Source organism: Centrocercus urophasianus, unplaced genomic scaffold (genome assembly GCF_019232065.1).
Source record: "Centrocercus urophasianus isolate 14NV4802_14NV808 unplaced genomic scaffold, USGS_Curo_1.0 seq_31, whole genome shotgun sequence".
In the NCBI taxonomy this organism is placed as follows: Eukaryota; Metazoa; Chordata; class Aves; order Galliformes; family Phasianidae; genus Centrocercus; species Centrocercus urophasianus.
The window spans coordinates 2239912-2259600 of record NW_024884878.1 but is presented as its reverse complement, the minus strand read 5'-3'; the positions used below and the strand labels follow the sequence as shown (position 1 = coordinate 2259600).

Sequence of the window (19689 nt, the reverse complement as noted above, 5' to 3'; positions counted from 1 at the left end):
ATAAACACTGCTGGTCTCTAAAAGTGAAAATCATTCTTTAACTTGACAATATGATGAAATCTGAAGAAAATTAATGAAATTAATGATACAAGCTTGAAAATAGCCACTGTAACTGAGTATGAAAATTGTGAAAACCAACATAACAACATCTAAGCTTTTTGCATTGATGCTGTGAAGACTCTGGCTTCCTTCCATTTATGACTGTATCAGGCAAAGTGAGCATTATGAAGCCTCCAAACCTTTTACAAGGTATCTGAGTACAGACTTACTTTGTTTTGAAGCTCAGTCCAAGAATAAAGTTTCATCTAAAACAGGAGCATTTTTCAGTTTGATCCAAGTTGAAAGAATAAAAATGTCAGTAACTATAGCCTGGATTTCTGTTTAGCTTTTCTAAACATAAGCAAACCATTAAATCAATCATTGAAACACAGAAACATTACCTTGCTATTTTGCTCCTCACAGCATCATTTGCAAGTCGACTGTCTTTCATATCTATGAGGCTGAATTTGATAGTTCTGCTAGCTTTACTACCGGCTCCTTTACTTAATGTATATTTGCAGATATACAACATTCCTTTTTTTAATTTTTTTTTGTTTTTTCCATTTCTCTTTCTCCCCCCTTCCCTTATCCCCTCCCCTCCGCCCAAGAATATCTGTACCAATGCAATGTCGTTGAATGAAACTACTTGTATGAAAAAGTGCACACAGTGTGAGGCATGAGACTACGGAAATGAAATGCCCTTTGGTCTGAGGAGGCTGACACTGACCCAGATATAGCTCTCGATTGCTCCCCATCCCACACAAATTTCTGTTACAGCCACATCAAGATCAACTTAGCCCAGTCCAGCCAAATCTAAGGGTTACATCTGGATTCTTTGAATCATGCTACAAAAAGGTGCAACGATAAACAAGTCCATGTGCATTCTCAGTCATAACTGTGGGCAGAAGAACCCTTGAGATTCCTCACTTTGGTATTAAATAACAATTATAAAGGCTTTTAGAATTAAAGCAATACATGGTGGGACTTGAAATGTTAACAGTCCCAAGTAACTTGTCAATTGAAATAAGACTCATCCCTAGTCATAAATAAATAATCTCTTTCCTGGTCTCACTTTCATGCCAGGATCAATATCTCTTAACATCTTATTTATTTTATTACTGCTTTTGGTTTTCTGGGACTGATTGAAAGTTGCTCAGAGGAAATCTTTGGTTTTGCTTAAGTGTCCGTGACATTTAATCATGACTTTCCTTGCAGTTTAATTCCAACCAGTCAATCAGTTAATCCACTTCAATTGATTCTGTGCTCTCTGTTATTGGCTTGCACTCATTGGGCATCCTCTGGTGTCGACTCAGCTGGGTGGCTTGTGTGAAGCTCCTCTCACACCTCTCGCACCTGGTGAAGGCAAGGGAGAAAATTGAGACCAGGGAGCTGCTCTGGGGGGGTGATGGGCTTTGTCTCATCCTGCCTAATCAGAACAGACACTCAAAAGTGGCTTCAGATTTTACTGGCTCAAGAGGTTTAATTGGTGGCTACTTCCAAGACCTTGATGCCTATGATGGGACAAGGCCTGTCTGATTCAGAACAGAGGAATCTGTCAATAGACAAGGGGAAGGTGATTTCTCCAGAGAGGCCTGTCCTGCTGCAGCTCTGATCACTGTCAGTTCAAATAGATAAAGAACAAAAAGAGATTTTTAGGAGTGAGCCATCAAAGAAGCAGCTTGTCTGCAGTTTTCTGCTCTGTAACCCTAGGAGAAATTGATGACAAATAGAATTTCACCTTCTGCTAATTTAAAATCCACAATTGCCTGTTTGAAGAAGAGAAATCAGAAAGCAATACTTGTTTAGCGTTAGAACAAGAGAAAACTCATTGCTTATCTGATCTGCAGTTTATCTGACTATGCAGTGGGGTTCATTTTAAAACAGGCACATACGGAGTTAGTGATTACTTAATTACCTGAAAACATGCACACTATTTCTAGGTTGAGAGAGAACTCATAACTATCACCTGCATTTTCTTTGCTGCCTGTTATGTCTTCAGTCTTTCTACCCTATTCTGTCTTCAGATAACTATAATCTCTGAAAAAATAAAATGTGAAAACATTAACAAAGCTATTGGATTTCTAAAAGGGAGGTAAGGTGAGGGATGTTACTCGCTCCCAGTGGATCCCCTGTCCCTGCTTTCAAATAGAATCTACTGTATCTAACCCCCCCCAAACTATCCTCTTAATTTGCATTCCAAATACTATATAGAGATGATTAATGAACTGCAAATACAGACGTACTGGATCCCTCTTGCATGGCACTCCCTCCAAAAGCCACCTCTGATTTAATGCTGCTGTGTGATGTTTTATCTCCAGAGAAGATTATCATACAAGCATCACTACCATGCATTCTTCATCTTCAAAGGAGAAATGAGAAAAACAATGGGCTAAGCTAATTCATAGTTGTCTTTTTCTCTTCACTGATATGAGTGATAGAAGGTGAATTATCACTGATGTAGCTGCTTACAAAAGAAATAGAAAAGACAGATATTTACATAGATGCATAATTGTGGAATGTTCTTCACACTAGTAGCATTTAGTAAGAAAGTTCTGCTAAAGGAGCATTTAGCACAGACATTACAGGCACATTCATCCAAGTTACTGTACCAACCTAAAATGTCAGCACTTTTAAGTTGTGTTTCTTTGATTGTCTTTCGTGGAATATTTTTAGCAGCCTGTTCCACTGTTAAAAACTGCACTGTGATCTCGACAAATGTAAAATGTCAGCTTTAATGTATCAGAGCTATCAGCTCAATGAAAATAACTCAGAAGTATTGATTACTTAATGATTTTTGGTGTATTCATTAACGTCTATGTGCAGATCATCCACTCTCCAGAGCTCCTGAAGTGCTGATGACACATTAGTGTACTGCTGATTGTTTATTAGAAAACTGATTAGTTACTGGATTAGTGTGTCAAAATATACTACCTTCCATTGCCTGACAAACTTACAAATTATTATATTATTTTTACATACATTTATATGTATCTATCACAGAGGCATTGGAATCAATTTTAAGGCTGGGGGTTAACTTAGTCAGTGTGAGATATTGCCATCTACTTGAACTTGATAGTTTTGCTATTTTGATGTCTACAAAGACAAGCAGTTTTCCTTGCTGAGTAATGGGAGGTCTGGATCCTTGCCCTATGGAGATGCAAGTAGTACCATTTCATAGTAAGCTATAAAATCAGGTGTGGCAAGAGCCAACTTCAAAAAGCCTGGGCGAAGCAGTGGAATATGCCATATCAGGTCAATCAGGGCCACAGGTGAATCAGAGAAGGAGAATAAGGTTATCAAATGACCTAAAGCTCCTCAGTTAAACCACTGGCTATGTACATATTCTTCTTGGATCTCCTGAAAGCATGGAACAAGGGTCCCAGTAATCCTTTAAAATGCAAGTTCCTGTCCTTTGTCCACTGACTTTCACCAGTGACGATGCTCTCGCTTTCAAGCTGCAGGTTGTTCTGGGACATGTTACTACTGAGGGACAGGAAGGTTGTATCATACCACTAGGAAGACACTAGAGAAGAGTAAATTTATTGCTACTGCCATTTGCTCTCTAGACCAGGTATTTCTGGTCAGACTGTGCTGTCTGCACTAAGGAGCCCTTAGGTAGAAGTCAGAACAAAGCCTTCAGCTGGACAGCTAAGCCTCATGCATCTGAGTTACCTTCAGATTGCACCCTGTGTATTGAGTATTGTCTAGGCAGTTGCAAAGAGCGTGATTAAAGTTTACAGCCTGGAATATGTAAATAAAAGGCATGCAGAAGAGATGAGCATTATCCCCCTGATTCCTCTCTTCAGTTTGACCTGAAGTAGGTGTTGCTAGACACAATATGGCAGGAAAGGTGTGGAGGTGTGGACAGATACGTACTAATTGTAACTGCCTCATAGCAAGTGGGAATGGGATGAGATCTATCAAGGTCTTTCTTCTGAATTATGCTATACACTTTTCCTCTAGCAGTCATCCTTTCCTAGTCCATTTTAGCATAATAACCACTGCAGTTACCCACGTCTGAGTTTGCTGAGTACATGCATGCATGTTTCTGTGTGTGTGTGTTCTGATATTACTAGCCACATACAGCTAACACTGTGCTGAAAGATTTAATAGTAGCCAAAAGATTCAAAACCAAAATGACTCCGCTGCTCCTACACTGATCATGGGAGCTGAGCCCAAGCCTGGCTAAATTGGGAGTAACCAAAATTTTGTTAAAGCCTGAAACACAGATACAATTGTTTGCAATAATGCTGCTTGCTAATCAAGAGGACACTCGAATTCCAGTTAATCCTTCTGAGGGCACTGCATATTAGTTAAACAGCCGCCAGCACAAGGTAGATTAAAAGAAACAATTCAAATTCTTCACGCAAGTTAGATCGTGTCAGTGGGTCCATGCTATCATTTCTTACAACATGCACATGCTTTCATTTTACATACAAAGTCTCATACTGTCTCACAACAATCAGCTTCATCCTACACAAAACTTCATCCTACCACAAGGCCTCTCTGTGTCACTTGGGAGGATAAGTTGAACAAAATGATACTTAAATTCAAAGACATGAACAAGTTTTGGGGCATTTCTGTGGTGCCAGGTTCTGAATTTGGTTAGATATCCCTCACTGGTCTGTGTGCTTTAGAGTGCCTTTAAAGTATTGGCATTGAGAATTATAATCGTGACTGCTTTGATTTCCAGGTTTATATCAACTTCTGTGAAAGGCTTTAGCTGAATTAAACAAAGATAAGGCCTAGCTTACAAAAAAACACTCTCATTGGATATTTTCACAATGAATACTTTAAAATTTTGATCAATAATTAAATTTAACTCTGAATTTTGGCATAGTTTGGATAAGTTAAAAAAACAACATCAAAAAGAGTAGAAAGGTAAGGTATCACTGTTAGATACAACATTTTTGTTCAGCTGAAATGAATGTTCTCTAGTTTTGTATTTCCATAAGAAAAATGAAAAGCACCTGGTTTATCCCAGTCAGAAGGAATCTTTCATTATTTTCAGCTGACTCCTGAAAACTACGTTTGCCCAGCCCTGACTCCGCAAGCAGGTTCTTTAGTTAACCTTACATTTTTCAGAAATAGAAAAGGCTGAGAGGAGAAGAATTTACTAAAATGAGAATCAACAGTAACTTCCCTTTTCCCCCTACCTTTAATTTGCTAGAGGGCTTTGTTCTCAGACTAGCAGCCATAGCGGAGACTTTAGAAAGATAAGAATACACAAAAACATTACAATGGTGAGGCTGACTTGATAGCTTGTAGTGACATGAAACAAAATCTCTTCTAACTGGACCTGCAGTCCAGGCTGTGTAGCTAAAGCTTTGGCTACAGATAACCTCACTTAGCATTGTTATCTATAATGAAAAGCAAATAGGAAAGTCTTCGTTCATGCATCCAGAGCTAAGACCTACAGAGAAAGTGTCTTCTCACATCTAAGATTTTTAACCAACCATGGTTGATTTTCCTCTTAAGCAGAAAATAATTTGAAATATTTAAAAATACTTTCACCCTCTATAAATCAAATTTGCTTTCTAGAAATAATGCCCACACAACATGCACTTAATGGCTGACACTGCCTGCTTAATATGTGTACATGATAATTTCTCCAAATGCCACTTACAAACACAGTTGGCTTACTGAACGAGAAATGGCGAGGTTGCATTCACAGAAGGTGCACATTAACTATGCAGCTGATTGCACATTTTTACCCATGAAATTGAACTTAGTACATTTTAAATGATGCCTGTTATTTTTAATACATCTTACTGACAATGTGAGTAGTTTAGTACTTTCCATACCTGGTCTTTCTTGCTAATAGTATTGTGTGCACTGCCACAAGTATAGAACTTTTGAGGTACAGAACACTCAAAATACCTTTGCAGACAAACATGTAAAACCTAAACTGCATGATCAAGACAGAAATATTTGTCCCATTTACTGTCCCTGTTTATTAGCGTTTGTTGCGTTGCTTTTTTTTTCCTTAGCTTACATATTGCCAGGTCTTGGACCCCTCCTGTTCAAAGGAGGATCTGAACAGTCAGGAGGTACCAGGACGAGTTGCAGCTATCTGTTTTTCCCCCAGCAGAGAGCCTGGATTGCTTTCTGGGTAAGTTCTCTGCCCCTCCTCCCGCAGGCACAAGCTCCTGCAGGGATGTGAAGTCTGTGTTTCTAAACAGCTTTCAGGATCAGGGCATCTGTATCCCCTTATCTGACTACCAGGGGCAGGAAGAATGGCAGCTCCAGTTTTAGCTTCATGTGAAATTACCAGTCAGCTTCCTCCACATGCTTGGACAAGTCTTCCAGTGAGAAAGTGGAACTGCTGCTTCTGGAGTTCAAAGAAGGAACTGAATAAAGCTACTGACATGCACCATAAAGTAGCTGTACAAAGCATCCATATCTTTTGTTGCTCCACGCTGTGACTTTAAGAAAAGGAAGGTGAAGCCCAGAATGCATAAATATTTCCGCTTAGGCACTGTGAAGCAAATTCCAGACCTCTGGTTAATTGTAGTATGTACATTAACCCTTTTCTTTCACAAAAGGAACTGTACTACAGTCAAGCCCATTTTGGAAAACAGAAAAATTACTAAAGTAACAGGGACAAATAATGGCCTTAAATGGGGCAAAAGAGCAGATCTATTGGAAACGTGACAAAAACAGGATGTTAGGGAAAAAATTAAGTGAAGTCAACAGGGTTACACATAAGTAACACCTTAACATTAAAAGAAATCTATTTTCCATTTTGACCCAGAAACCTCTTCCATTAATTACTAAAATCTATTTACACAGCAACTAGGTAAAATCAATGTGATTGCTCTCACTGTTTTTAGCTCTCTTTCTGTGGGCTCTCAGCATCCAACAGCCTGGTTCTGGCAGACTCATCACTGAGATGCTTCCAGTTTCCAAGTTTTGCCACCTACAGGACAAAGTTTCTGGTATGCAAACTTTTTTTTGTCCTGGATATGTAGCATTTGGCTCCTGGCTCTGCCCCCTTGTCCCCAACAGAGGCATGTATGGAGGACATGCTTCCTTTCAGCCATATATGGAGGCAAAGCATTGGTATCTCTGCTGAGCTTGTTATGAGGGGTTCTGACAGGCCCTGTGGCTGAGCTGGCTTACATTAAGCAGACCTGGAGCACAGTGCGGCAAAAGTGGAAAAGAAAGACAAAGAGAGGAAAATTGGCTGAGTACAAGTGGCCCTTGTGGAACATGGGAAGACCCACCCTCTCCCAGTCTTACCCCAGCCTCCTCCTGGGAAGGCTGGGCAGCTCTCAAAGGAAGTGATATCAACACATTACGGATTCATATCAATATACAGTTTTTCTAACAAAGTGGGATTTTCCAAATACAGTAAATATAACATTTGTGCCTGTCAATTCAAAAAAGACACACACATCAACACGGAAAAAGTGTATTCTGTCTTGGAGAACATCTCCTGGTGAGTAGGCAGAGTCCTGCAGAACAGAAAGTAAAATGGACCTGGATCAGCTGTACTATTGCTGGAGGTAAAAGTAGAGAAAGTTTCTGAGATGCAGATGTGTCCTTTGCTTTAATTTCAATAAGCAGAAACTGCACAAGTCAGCAAAGTCTGCTTAATTTAAAAAACGTCCTAATAGGTTCCTTTCTCTTAGTATTTTGGGTAGCTAAATGCTAGCAGCTTATTACTATGATCTTATCAAACTTAAGCCACAAGACAGGGTTATATTTTCTATGCAGTGGTTCTGAGAAACATACCAAACAAACAGATGCATATTGCACCCCCAGCACCACCTGCTCTCCATTTAACTGCTTCCCAATTAGCTGAAGGCAAAGCTCCACTCAGCTCTTCACACAGGCATCGCAGAAAGTCAGTAACTTACAGAACTGCCTGTAACAGCCTTGACTGTATTTTCAGCTGTGGTTCTATGGCAGCAGCTTGTCATTTAACTAAAAGAATCAAGTTCTCATCAGAGGATAGGAAATCGCTCTGGGTATGCAAGGCAGCTGAAAACAAGCCTGGTTTAATTCTGATTTCGGTCACATCACAGATGGACTCGTCTGCCTTGGCTTTCCAGGGGAGCTCTCCCTCACACAGGTGTGTTGCTACAGGGCGGCAGCTACACATTTCCCTGTCCAGTGGCAGCTGGCATGCTGCTGGCTTCACGTACTCACTTGAAGGGCTTTTCCCCAGTGTGCGTCCGGATGTGATTGTTGAGCGTTGTAGCACCAGCAAAGGCTCGGCCGCAGTAACCGCACTTGAAAGGTCTGTCACTGGAGTGTGTGACGACGTGGTTCCTCAGCTCTGAGGGCTGGGAGAAGGACTGGGAGCAGTGACCACACTGGTAGGGCCTGCAGAGGAAAGAGGAACACCGGGCCGTCAGTTCATCCCGTGGTCACGAATCAAAAATCATGTGGGGAGGAGCGCCCCGTCGTCCTAATAATTTCCAAAGAGAGCTGTGGGTTTGTTTCACCGGGACTTTCTTGGTAGACACAAATCCCAGCCTTCATGGTCTTTAGCAAGAACAAAATACACCTGCAGGAGTTACCTGAGAGCTTAAGGGCATCAGACCCTGCAAAGCATAATCCAGCACACTAGTGAGCGAGCACTACACACTCTGTGCCTTTCTTATTTTTTCCACACACGGCACAGTACGCCCAGCTCACAGGGAACTCCTCACGTGCTGGAGTTAGAAGGCTCAGGGAGTCCCATGGGATTGCAAGCCAAATTGTTGCAGCTACGCTCCAGGTGGGCTCTGTGACCACTTGCAATGAAGCTCTTCACAGTGCTTTGGAAGAATCTGATTATTTGTTATTATTATTACTTTTATTTTGACATCACCTTTGCTGTGAGAGACATTGGAAAGATTAAAAACGCTTTTATGTTTTCTTTTATATTTGCTTTTAGTTATCAAGTTTCTCGCAGCCAGACTGAAAATGACTTTTTTGTGATCTTGAAACGAAAACCACAGATTAGGTTCTTGACATTATCTGATTAAAACAGATCTGTTAAAAACAAACACAGGAAACAAACAAACCTGACTGAGACGTTACAAATTCAGAACCACAACAAACACACTGTAAACACAAGAAAAGAAAACAAGACAGCAAAGTGAGTCAGGACAGCTGAAATGCGAACACCCTTGCTAACTGAAGTACAAAGAAGTACTGTCAATACACTTCTGCTTTGCAAAACTGATTTCATAACATATTACAGATCTTTTCCCTTTTCGTATTTTATTTAGTTCAGTGGCAAAGTCCCTAAATGTTCACCAGCCTTTTTGTTAAGAAAATTAATAACTGCAGGGAGAGGAGGATACGAATGTTTTTTTACCCACATTTTAAATCACAGCTCTTGATATATGCACCTCTAGGGCCAATGGTCAACACCAACTTAATTGCTTTCTCTTTAATAAATGTATATGCTTATGTGGCAAGAAACTGAAGCTAGAGGGAAAGGGACAGTGGTGACCAAACACACACAATTCACTTCAGTGCAAAGTAAAGTGAACTATCTCATTTGTCAAGTGAACTGCTTAATTGTGGATACTTGCATCACTGAACACAAATACTATTATCTTACACTGCTTCAGAGCACTGAACCCTGCTTGTAGAATTTTTTAGCTTGATTAATAATTCAGTATTGGTCAATAACTCAATAGCTTACAATTTTAACTACTTGCATTTGAAAACCTAGCTGCTTTCCAACAAATTTGAAATAAATATATAAAAGCTGTGAATAGGTTACTTAACCAGGATGATGCAGCCTTTGAAAATTACACAAAGGTATACAAAATCATATTTTAGGAAAAAGATGCCGTGTGCAGAATACCTACTTTTTTAATGGAAGACAAATAGCTATGTGTTTTCTAGTTTTCCTTCTGCAAAAGTATGGTTAATTTACACAAAATGTATTTATCCAACTTGACATGAAATTTCAAATGCTAGCAAAACAAATATGGTATGTAAATGCAGACTTATTTGTAAGGAAATCTTCAAATCAGGAACTTTTAAGCAAAAGGAACATGTTAAAATTTGCACTATCCAAGAAATATTGATTTTTTTAATAGTGAAAGGGACCATTAACATCTATTAGCCCCTGGTTATCTATTTTTAACAGCTACCACAAGAAATGATACAAGACGATATAAAACCAATTAATCTTTTTTTCTTTTTTTTCCCTTTTTTTTAACCAGTCAATGTGATTAATTTCATACTGTGAAAAGCCACAACGTAACTTGTACTTAGATTGCCACAATTCTCAACCAGTTATCACAGAACGTCATGGTACCAAGAATAATCTTTTTGCTCTCTACACTGTCTCAAAACAAGCTTCTTTTTTATAAGGGATATGAGTATATATTATATACTCGGAACCAGTTTCACTGGCTGATGTACAAGACAAAGAGATGTGTAAAAGGTGGCCTACTGCTATATCACTTAGACTATGTCTTTTTCCATTCATCCCTTTCTTGGCAGAACAGCTATTTAAAAAGTTATCCTACTTTTTTAGGTCATATATTTCTCCAGTTTATACACATATGATTCTGATTAAGAATCAAATGGGCTAAGTAAGTAATTTTTTCAAACTCGATACATGACACATTAAACAGCTCATTTTAAAAGGAAAGCCCATATAGGCATTGCAGTACAGCAACAATTCTGAAATGTCATATGTAATTTATGCAATAGACAGATTCAAATACGCCAAGTTTTGATAACATACAACAATATTTTTCCAAAGGCATTCAATAAGTAGAAAAGTTATTTTTTTTCCCCTTTGGTAACCATTTCACTCAGAAGATTTTCCTGGCAGAAAAAAAAAAAAAAAGAAATCAATACTTTTTTGTAGTTGTTGTTGTTTTTTAAACTGGTGCAGAAGGACTGAACATGAGCAATGCTCGGTTCAGTGAGTACATTGACATGGGCAGTGCAGGGCTGTCTTTGATGTAACAGTTATGTTTTCTGCCATCACGTTGGTCTGCACTGGGACACTGAATTGAAATGGTGATCTCTGTACACCAGAGGGCTGCAGACTGAAAGAGAAGGGGCACAGTGGCAAAAACAGTGATTGTCATAGGCTGTTTTTGCAGTGATGTGCTGCTAGCTGGACTGTTGTTGCGGATCAGAAATGCTGGTTCCCACTGGAATTACTGAGAACATACCATACCTTCCTGAGCTCCAAGGTGTGCAGGTGAATACAAGCATAGCTTGTATACTGATGTTGCAGACAATTAATGTTAAAGCAAAATAGATGTGCAAAAGCCTGCATACCTACCTACCTGCAGGTAGCTGCATAGAGCGATTTGCAGATATGGAAGTCATCATTTTGATGAAAGAGCTGTACCGGGGCTTGACAGCACATGCTGACTATCTGAATAAATGATTTTTTTTCTATAAAATTATTCAACTATCATTATCAGGAGCAATGCAGTTTGGGATTTTTTCATCTGTCTGTTTTTCTATCTTGTGGATGTAACTCAAGCCTGATCAAAATCTTCTCATCTAGTATTTTTAAGAATGTTAAGGACATTTAAGGACAGCTGAGCTGATGTACAGAAACGTACTGATGAAAGTGCTGTGCTGACAGCCATCAAAAGCAGTTCTAATGTTTTTCATTAATCACATACCTACATATTTTCCTAGTTCTCTGTCTTCCTGTCTGAGCTTAAAGGAATGATATCTACTTACCTAGAAGCAACCTCTCATGTTAGAAAAATTACACTTGTCATTGACCCCATGGACCACCAATCAGTTATGTAGCTTTACTGCCATGTAGCATCAATCAGCATTTTCTTGAGAGTATAATCTTACAGTTCCTTACTATATGATGGCACACGAAAGTGAAATTCAGGAGAGGATACCAGTAATGTAGCAGTTTTCAGGATTTGTAGAGATTTAAATTTTGAGCTTTTCCAAGGTTCTCAAGTTACATTTTCAAAATGAAATCAGTCAGGAGCAGTTTTTGCTTCCCAATTTAGAAAATCCCTCAAACAATTTTGCCATTTGGTGATATACTTTTTTATGCCATATACTTTTAGATCTTAATTTTTCTAGGAGAAATCTTGTACAGGACCAGTACAAAATCCACGTTCCTCTGTGAGTTTCACTGAAGGCTACCAAAGACCATGCTTTGTGTGGAAGGTAGGTAACATGTTAGGAGGGAACCACAGAAAATAAACTTTTTTGCACCTGGACTAGCTGCTAACAGATAACTGTACATTTAAATTGATTCCAATTAGATTTAGTAAGAACAACTTATCCCTCCAACTATTGTCTTTTACTGCTCCTCCACTGGAACAGTGCTCTTTCCAGCCCCAAGATCTCAGTGCATCCAGCCAATACAAACATATACTCTAAATCATAAATCAAAGATCTGCTGAATTATTATGATCTTGAAAAATATTATAATTACTTTCCACCAAATTTTCAGATTCTTTCCTTTACAACGAATTGTCTTCCAGTGAGGCCTCTTCATAACCAGACTTGCTGTTGTCAGAGGTTACTTGGAATGCCAGTGCAATATTTAAGATATCAATTTCTATTGATAGTGAACTCCTGAATACCAGTAATTCTATCACTGAAAGGCTGTCACAACAGGGAGACAAACTAGCACATTGCTGTCATCTTAAAATCCCAGAAAACACAAACTGAGAGACTAACATGCAGTTGAAACCGCTTTCCTCTTTCTTAAGAGCTAAGGAGAAGGAATCAGAGCGCTTGTCTGGGCGCTGTGGTGGCACAGCCATTGGCAGCACACACGGCTGAACCCCAGGCAGGGCTGCATGGTGAGGGAGGGGAAGCTGTCAGAGCACAACCTGTAGTGGAAGTGAAAGCAAGGCATGCTGAAATGCTGCAAGCAACGTTTTCACAACCAGAATCCATGTATCTCTACAACGTGCAGTAACAGCAGTGGGGAGCTGCAGTCAGAGGAGCTAGGCCACAGCTTTCCTAGTAAAAAGACGTTTCAGAGGGAGATCTTCTAGCAAGCTGACCTCAGAGGCAGGCGAACAAAGCGGATCCTGAGAGCACGGCAGACTGCAGCATACCCAGCACCAGAGGGGCCATGAGAAGCTACCAACAGTAACTGCAGGCCCAGCTCTGCGTGCTCTGCTGCTGCCTTGTTCTGCTAACGCAGCAAGGCCGCAGCCCCAAGCACTTCGTGCACCGCGTCAGCGCGTGTGGGGAGCCGAGCCCAGCGGGGATCCTCGGGTTGCCTCTGCAGATGTTTGCGGAAGAGCTAACACAACCAGAAAGTCAGAGCAAGTGAGTGTTGTCAGACTTTTGAAGCTGTCAGGGAGAGGTGCTGCTCGGTGCACGCTTTGTTATTATTAACTACAAGTACGGGGAGTTTGTGAACCTTTGTGAAAAGATTATGCAAGAACAAGCATTAACTTCAGCATGATGTTTACTTTAATTGAGCAATATTCCATAGCTGTGCTATAAACAGAAATAGACAACTCTTGATCACATTTACTTTTTGTTTGTCTGTTTCAGGAGATGTTTGAATTAATTAGTGGACGTGGGGCGAGCATCAAGGTCAAAGACATGGAACCTATAAAGAAAAGGATAAAAGCAGAATGGTCTGGTCCATGGTCTTAGAGAAAAAGACCTTTCAAATTGGTAATTTAAAACGTCAAGCACCTGTTTTAAAAACAAAATGAAACAAAGCTCTCGCAATTTAATTTTGAGGTATAACACCAAGTGTGCACATATGAAAAGATCTTTTGAATAAACAAGAATGGAGAGGGTCTGATGACATCCTCAATTAATCAGTCACAGTCACAATTATATAGAGAAGGTTTTTCCTCAAATTGTCAAGATTAAATACTTTGACAATCAACAAAAACAAACATCACACAAATGTACAAGTCGTATGAGAAATGGTGCCACAAGTTAGCTCCCGGGAACTGCAGACATTTGCCTTACCCAGCAACAGTGCACACTGAATGCACTAGTCAAAGTGAGAAAGAAGTAAGCTGTTAGAAGAACCTGTGTCAGAAAAAGTGATTGTGATATATATATATATCATATCATATCATATCACATCATATCATATATATACGCACACTAAATTAGTCACTTTGCTCAGAGGCCTCTCCATGTCCCTTTCTGCAGCCCCCCAGATAGTGTCATTGGAAAATTCTGCAGCAGGGGAAAAAATGCAAAGCAATAGACAACAGCAACAGCGACAACGGTAACAAATAAATAAACAAACAGAAACCTGAGGAGAAAATCTGTTTGTGACTCCTGCTTCATAGAACAGTTGCTCAGAGTGCTTCTGCCTGGGGAGTCCTTAAAAAAAGTACGAAATGCCTCAGAACTCAGATGGATTTAAGTTTTCATCTTCCTAATTTCCTCCATTTCTATTTACTATTAGCTTCCAAGAAGAACTGTAAAACATTCAATGGGCTAAGGTGTACCTCAGTGGGAAGACAGAAGTAACAGAAGTTAATTTTAATCTAAATTACAATAACAAACACTGATGATCTTGAAAACTCTGCCTATTTTGGGTTCATCACTTTGGAAAAATTTATATTTATTTATCACATCATTTATATCTCAAATGGGACCCTGCTTTTTTTTTTTTTTTTTTTTTCCCCACTGCCTAACAGAAATAAATATATCTGTGGCTTTTTATGTCTATCTATTACCCTGCTCCCATTCAGATGTTGTCTGAATCTAAGTGGCTTTAAGGTTTGGTGAATTTTGTTGGTTTTGGGGTGTTTTCTTTGTAATTCTCAAACCTCAGATATCCTGCTGTCCTCGAATTTCTGCCCGTGAATGAGACTACTGTTCAAATTCAAAGAAGATTTCCCTGTACCTCATGTTGTAGGTAATCAGCATTGTTGAAAAACAAACACAAAGCCAGAACAGATAGTCTGAGGCCATTTCCTAGAAAAGACAGCCCCTGCTGCTTCAGTCATATCAAAGACAAAATGACTGGTGTGCTCACAAATTGCTGACAATAAATGGGGAGCTGTTTATCAGCAGGAGCAATGCTGCAGATATTGGTGAGGACGTACCAGCCAGAGAGCTGTGTCCAGCAGGCCAGCAGGCAGGTATGCCTTCACAAATCATACCCTATTTTCTTGACTTTAGTAAATCTTGTACTGCACTTCAGAAATTTTTCATCCAGAGAAATATTGTACACTTAAGAAACAAAGGGCAACTCTTTCCCTGCTACTGTGTAGCTGATCTGCCAGCACCTGTTTATCAACAGAAAGGTAGCCAGGATGTAAGTTGAGCATGTGATGATTCCTAAATAGGAATATGAGAAACCAGATTCTAGGACAGCTGGGAGCTGCACTGTTACTCTGGTAATGCAAATGCAATGAGCTTGAACAGATCTGTATCATTTTGGTCACAGAAGAGCTCCTACAAAATGTTTTTACAACACTTTTGTTGAGATGTGCTTGATTAGAACAAAGAAGACATTACGAAATTGGCCTCCACAAGGAATGTACACAATTGGCTCTCCATGAGAAGACTGAGGTGCAAACCATTCTTCAGCACAGAGGAAATGCCTTTGTCACAAAACATAACATCACAGTGACTGTATTTGTGCAGCAGATTGATCCTAAGTTTGTCTCACATCTTCTGCTAGGTTCAAAACTCTCTGTATAACACCATGTACAAATTTCTGTTAAGAACAGATTCAAAAAAACAAACTAGCCAAAGAATTAGCTAGCATGAATGTTGAAAATGTGGCCTTAGGTAGTAAGATTCAAATCTTCCTATAAGTTTCTACTTTTCAACACTTCTGATGCAGTATTCACTTACCAACTAATCTCCATTTCTTTTCCTCTATCATCCTTCCCTCGTTGCTGCTATGGGAGAGAAGCAACCACCTTACTGTCTGATCTAGATTATTTGCCTAGTATGTTTTATGATACTCTGAGGAAACAACGCCCTGCAATTGCTGGGTGAATCTGTTCTGCATTACATGGAGAATTTAGATACGCACTGCAGAAGCAAGATGGAAAGACAGTAACCTACCAATAATGGTGTTCACTTCAAAGGGGAGGAGTTATACTTCTGTGTTCTGAGATACATTTGTCACAAAATAATTCAAAGAAAATAGAATAACAAGGCCAAACTTCTCACCTCCAAGATGACAGTGCTAATTGTTAGACTTATCTTCAGGTGTTCTCACTAGAAAAATGAAGATTTAAGTGCCCCTTAGATTGAAAAAGAGCTCTATTAGAAGAGACTCTTCATGCATTATTACCTGCAGCTTGGTACCTTATAAAGGGAGACGCAGATTCAAGCAAAGGAAAGGATGAAATCTAGTCTTCACATGTAGCTCGATGAATTGCTGAGACAGTATGTGTGGGACTGAATAACAAACCCCTTCTAGACCTGATGCAGCATTTTCTGCTCTGTAGTGAGCTTACAGTGCTTTATACTGGAAACATAGAAGTCTATGAAACTTGGGAGACTGGACCTTTCAGGACCTATATCTTACATTGGGGCATTAAATTGACCATTGTGTCCTGCAGCTTCCTCAGTGTAGCACCTACTTTTGTGAAGACCAGCATGATATTCAGAAAACATTGGAATAAGAAAATGTTTAAATGTTTTTGCAGCCACGACACAATCGACTCTTCAAATTCTGTGAAGATTTGTATGGAATAGAATTTTTCATGCTTGAAGTGTCATCCTGGAAAACTGGATTTATGTGCCAATACTTCCATAGTCATAGTTTCAGACAAGCCGGTGTGTACACATACATAGGTAACCAAGTATGCAAAGAGACAGACACAAGCACATTCACACGGAGACTCACAGCTAACTATTTCTACGGTGTTTTGTTTAAATGTAATTCACAATTAAATGCTGTTTTTAGAATAATCTCCGAGGGATTTAGCTGTTCTGTTCAAACCCTTTTGCAGCTGAAGAAGAGACAAAACTTGGGCAGCCTTATTTATTGAATTAATTTGATTTTTGTCTTTTGTCCCGCCAGCTATCAAAATTGTCAAATAAACCAGCTTTGATTCATAAATAATGGTTCCATTATATTTACTGTGCCACCGGTCAGAGTACCTGAAATTTTAATTCACTTGTTCAGCTAAATTTCATCCTCAGTTCACGGCCATAAAATTCTGTATTGACAAACTTTCAAACCAACTTTGACTCTGAGGTATCTAGTCAACATTTTTCTTCTGTGTGGATATTAGTTTATTGAATAAGTGGCATCTGTTTTCCTCCACATCACTAGTAGACTAGGTATTTCCTTTTGACAGCTTTGCACAATTTATGGTTTGCATGCTCTGAAGAAAAATAGTACTAAGCAAAAAATTCCAATTCATTACCTCTTAGTACTTAATTAAGTTCATACACATTGCACACTATAGGTGAACCCTGAAATGACTGTGACAGCCACTGAGCAGCAAGTTAGATTATCTTTGGAAGACAGAGAGACTTTTAATTATCTTGACCTCATTTTTCCTTCTATGATATTCATAAATTCTCCTTCTATTTTGCTGCCTCCAATAGATGTACCAAACCATTCTGAAAAAAAAAAAAAGATTATATCCTTAGCTATTTCCTTTTATCTGTACACTTAGGCACCAAATGTTTTTACAAATAGTGAAGTCAGGCAATGGTTTTTATCAGCTTACTTCACAGAGCTGCAGGTGAATTATGTTGTACAAGCTCCTCCTAATAATGGTTCAGTTTTGGAAATGATAACAGTGTGATAAAAGAATAAAGCAGTGGATCTGGCTATCAGTAGATACAGAAATAAAGAAAGCCTGGTTTTACCTGTCGGGGTTCTGCGTACACACATGCATCTGTAAGAGGATCCGCTGGGTGAAAGTCTTAAAGCATTGCCCACATTTCCAAAGATGCCAGTCACTGAACTCAGAATTTAGTTGGCTTGTTGAAGTTGGGCTTGCAAGAACTCGTTGGTTTTTGACACTGATCTGGTTAAATCCTGACTCGATGGACCCAGACTTATCCAGGAGAGAAAAATTTCTGCTGCACGGAGTCTGTGGAAATACTACAGATCGCTGTGGAGTGGCAGGGGATAGTTTGCTACTTTTATTAAATGGCTGTAGGGTGTCTTGTCTGGACATGGCCTCCATTACAGTCGAAGGGACATTCACTGGGAGAAAACAAGAAAAGTAAGTAAGATCTTTGTTAAAGCCTTTTTAAAACTTACACAGTATTGGGAGACAGCAAAAAATACCAATATCCATTTTCTTCACACTAGAATTAAACTCTTATTTTAACGATGAAAAAAAGGAGGAATGAGACAGTGAGCTGAACAGATGATGCTGATTCTGTGACACTGGAATGAGAGCTCATGCAAAGAATTGTCTGGGACTGAAAGCACTCAGAAAAGTCTGACTGTGATAAACACTGATTACATAAAAGTGATTGTCATCTGAAAGAATGCACTTGTGATGCTTTGATTCTACATGTTGCAGTCCACACATGTAATTGCTATACCACAGACAAGCATGAATTTTGAAAGTGTGGGGAAAAACCATAGATGTTCCTTGAAATAAAACAGGGTTTGCATACCTACGACACCAATAGATCCCTTACGAGCTCAGTGTGCAGCCACTAAGGATGTTACTACGTCTCAAACTGTCGTACAACATAAAGCCAGTGGCTTCACGACAACGTGTGTAATTAATGCTAACAGCATGTAGACTAACATGAAACAGTACAAAGTAAATGTAGAGATATCTTTATGCATCAATTTCTGCTCTACAAAACAGGAATTAACTATGACTTGCGAGGTGCTCAGATACTGGAGCTGTGAACACAGTACACTGCGCTCACAAACAAGAGACTTAACATTGAATTTGGATATTACATGATAAGGAAGGCAGGGCTTAACAAATAAAGAAAGCTGAACAGCTGCCACGTTCCTTCAGTACCATCTAGATCATGCAGTGAATGAAACAAGACTTATGGACAGAATGGAGTCAGCTAATGGCAGAGTGAGTGTAGCTCTGTGCAAAAAGAGGCATTGCTCAGTACAGCTGTGCCCATTCTCATGCTTTCTAATCTTTGTGGGCTCAACTTCATGACATGACATTTTAATGGACATCTTAAAATTAAAAATGTTGTATACTTATGAGAACATATCTGTGTATGTTTTCACATATTTAGTTGCACTCAAAAGTGCTTATACATGTATACACAGGTACAAATTACCTAATTAAACAGGTGATTAGAAACTGCAGATTTGTTTAAGTAGGTTATTGCAATAGATTTCTAAGAGCAAATATGAGATTCAAATTTTATTTGTGAGTTGGAATCATCCAACATTATTTAATACACAATAAAATTGTAATGCAAACTTATGGTAATATCTCATATAACATCAGTTACTTCAAAGAGTTATGTTTTACTATCTTTTCCCAATAACAATAACCCTATTATTGTAAAATTACATGCTGTTTTATTTACTGAAGTTGAGGTCCTTCCCATGGTATTCTCCCCTGGAGTATCTGAGGACCTGATTTCTGGATCTGCCTGTTTCAAGCTTTGAGATATAATGCATCTTTCATACCTCTACAAATGTTCAGTGCAAGGGGTGATGTATATGCTTTCATTTTCCCTCAGCATCCTCACACAAGAAGTAGCTCTTTTTCTTTTTCTTTTTCTTTTTCTTTTTCTTTTTCTTTTTCTTTTTCTTTTTCTTTTTCTCTT

General features: G+C 39.1%; 1 protein-coding gene across 1 annotated transcript in view; it reads right to left on the bottom strand.

Annotated features, from left to right (window-relative positions):
• Positions 1-647: 647 nt before the first annotated feature.
• The window catches only part of PRDM6 (PR/SET domain 6), a 70545-nt gene continuing 51503 nt past the window's right edge, over positions 648-19689 (bottom strand). The window contains exons 5-7 of the mRNA XM_042829494.1: positions 17785-18127; positions 8194-8370; positions 648-1392 (exon numbers count right to left, since the gene is read on the bottom strand). Coding sequence (XP_042685428.1) covers positions 1278-1392; positions 8194-8370; positions 17785-18127 — 635 coding nt within the window. The 3' untranslated portion in view covers positions 648-1277. The remainder of the gene's footprint in view (positions 1393-8193; positions 8371-17784; positions 18128-19689) is intronic.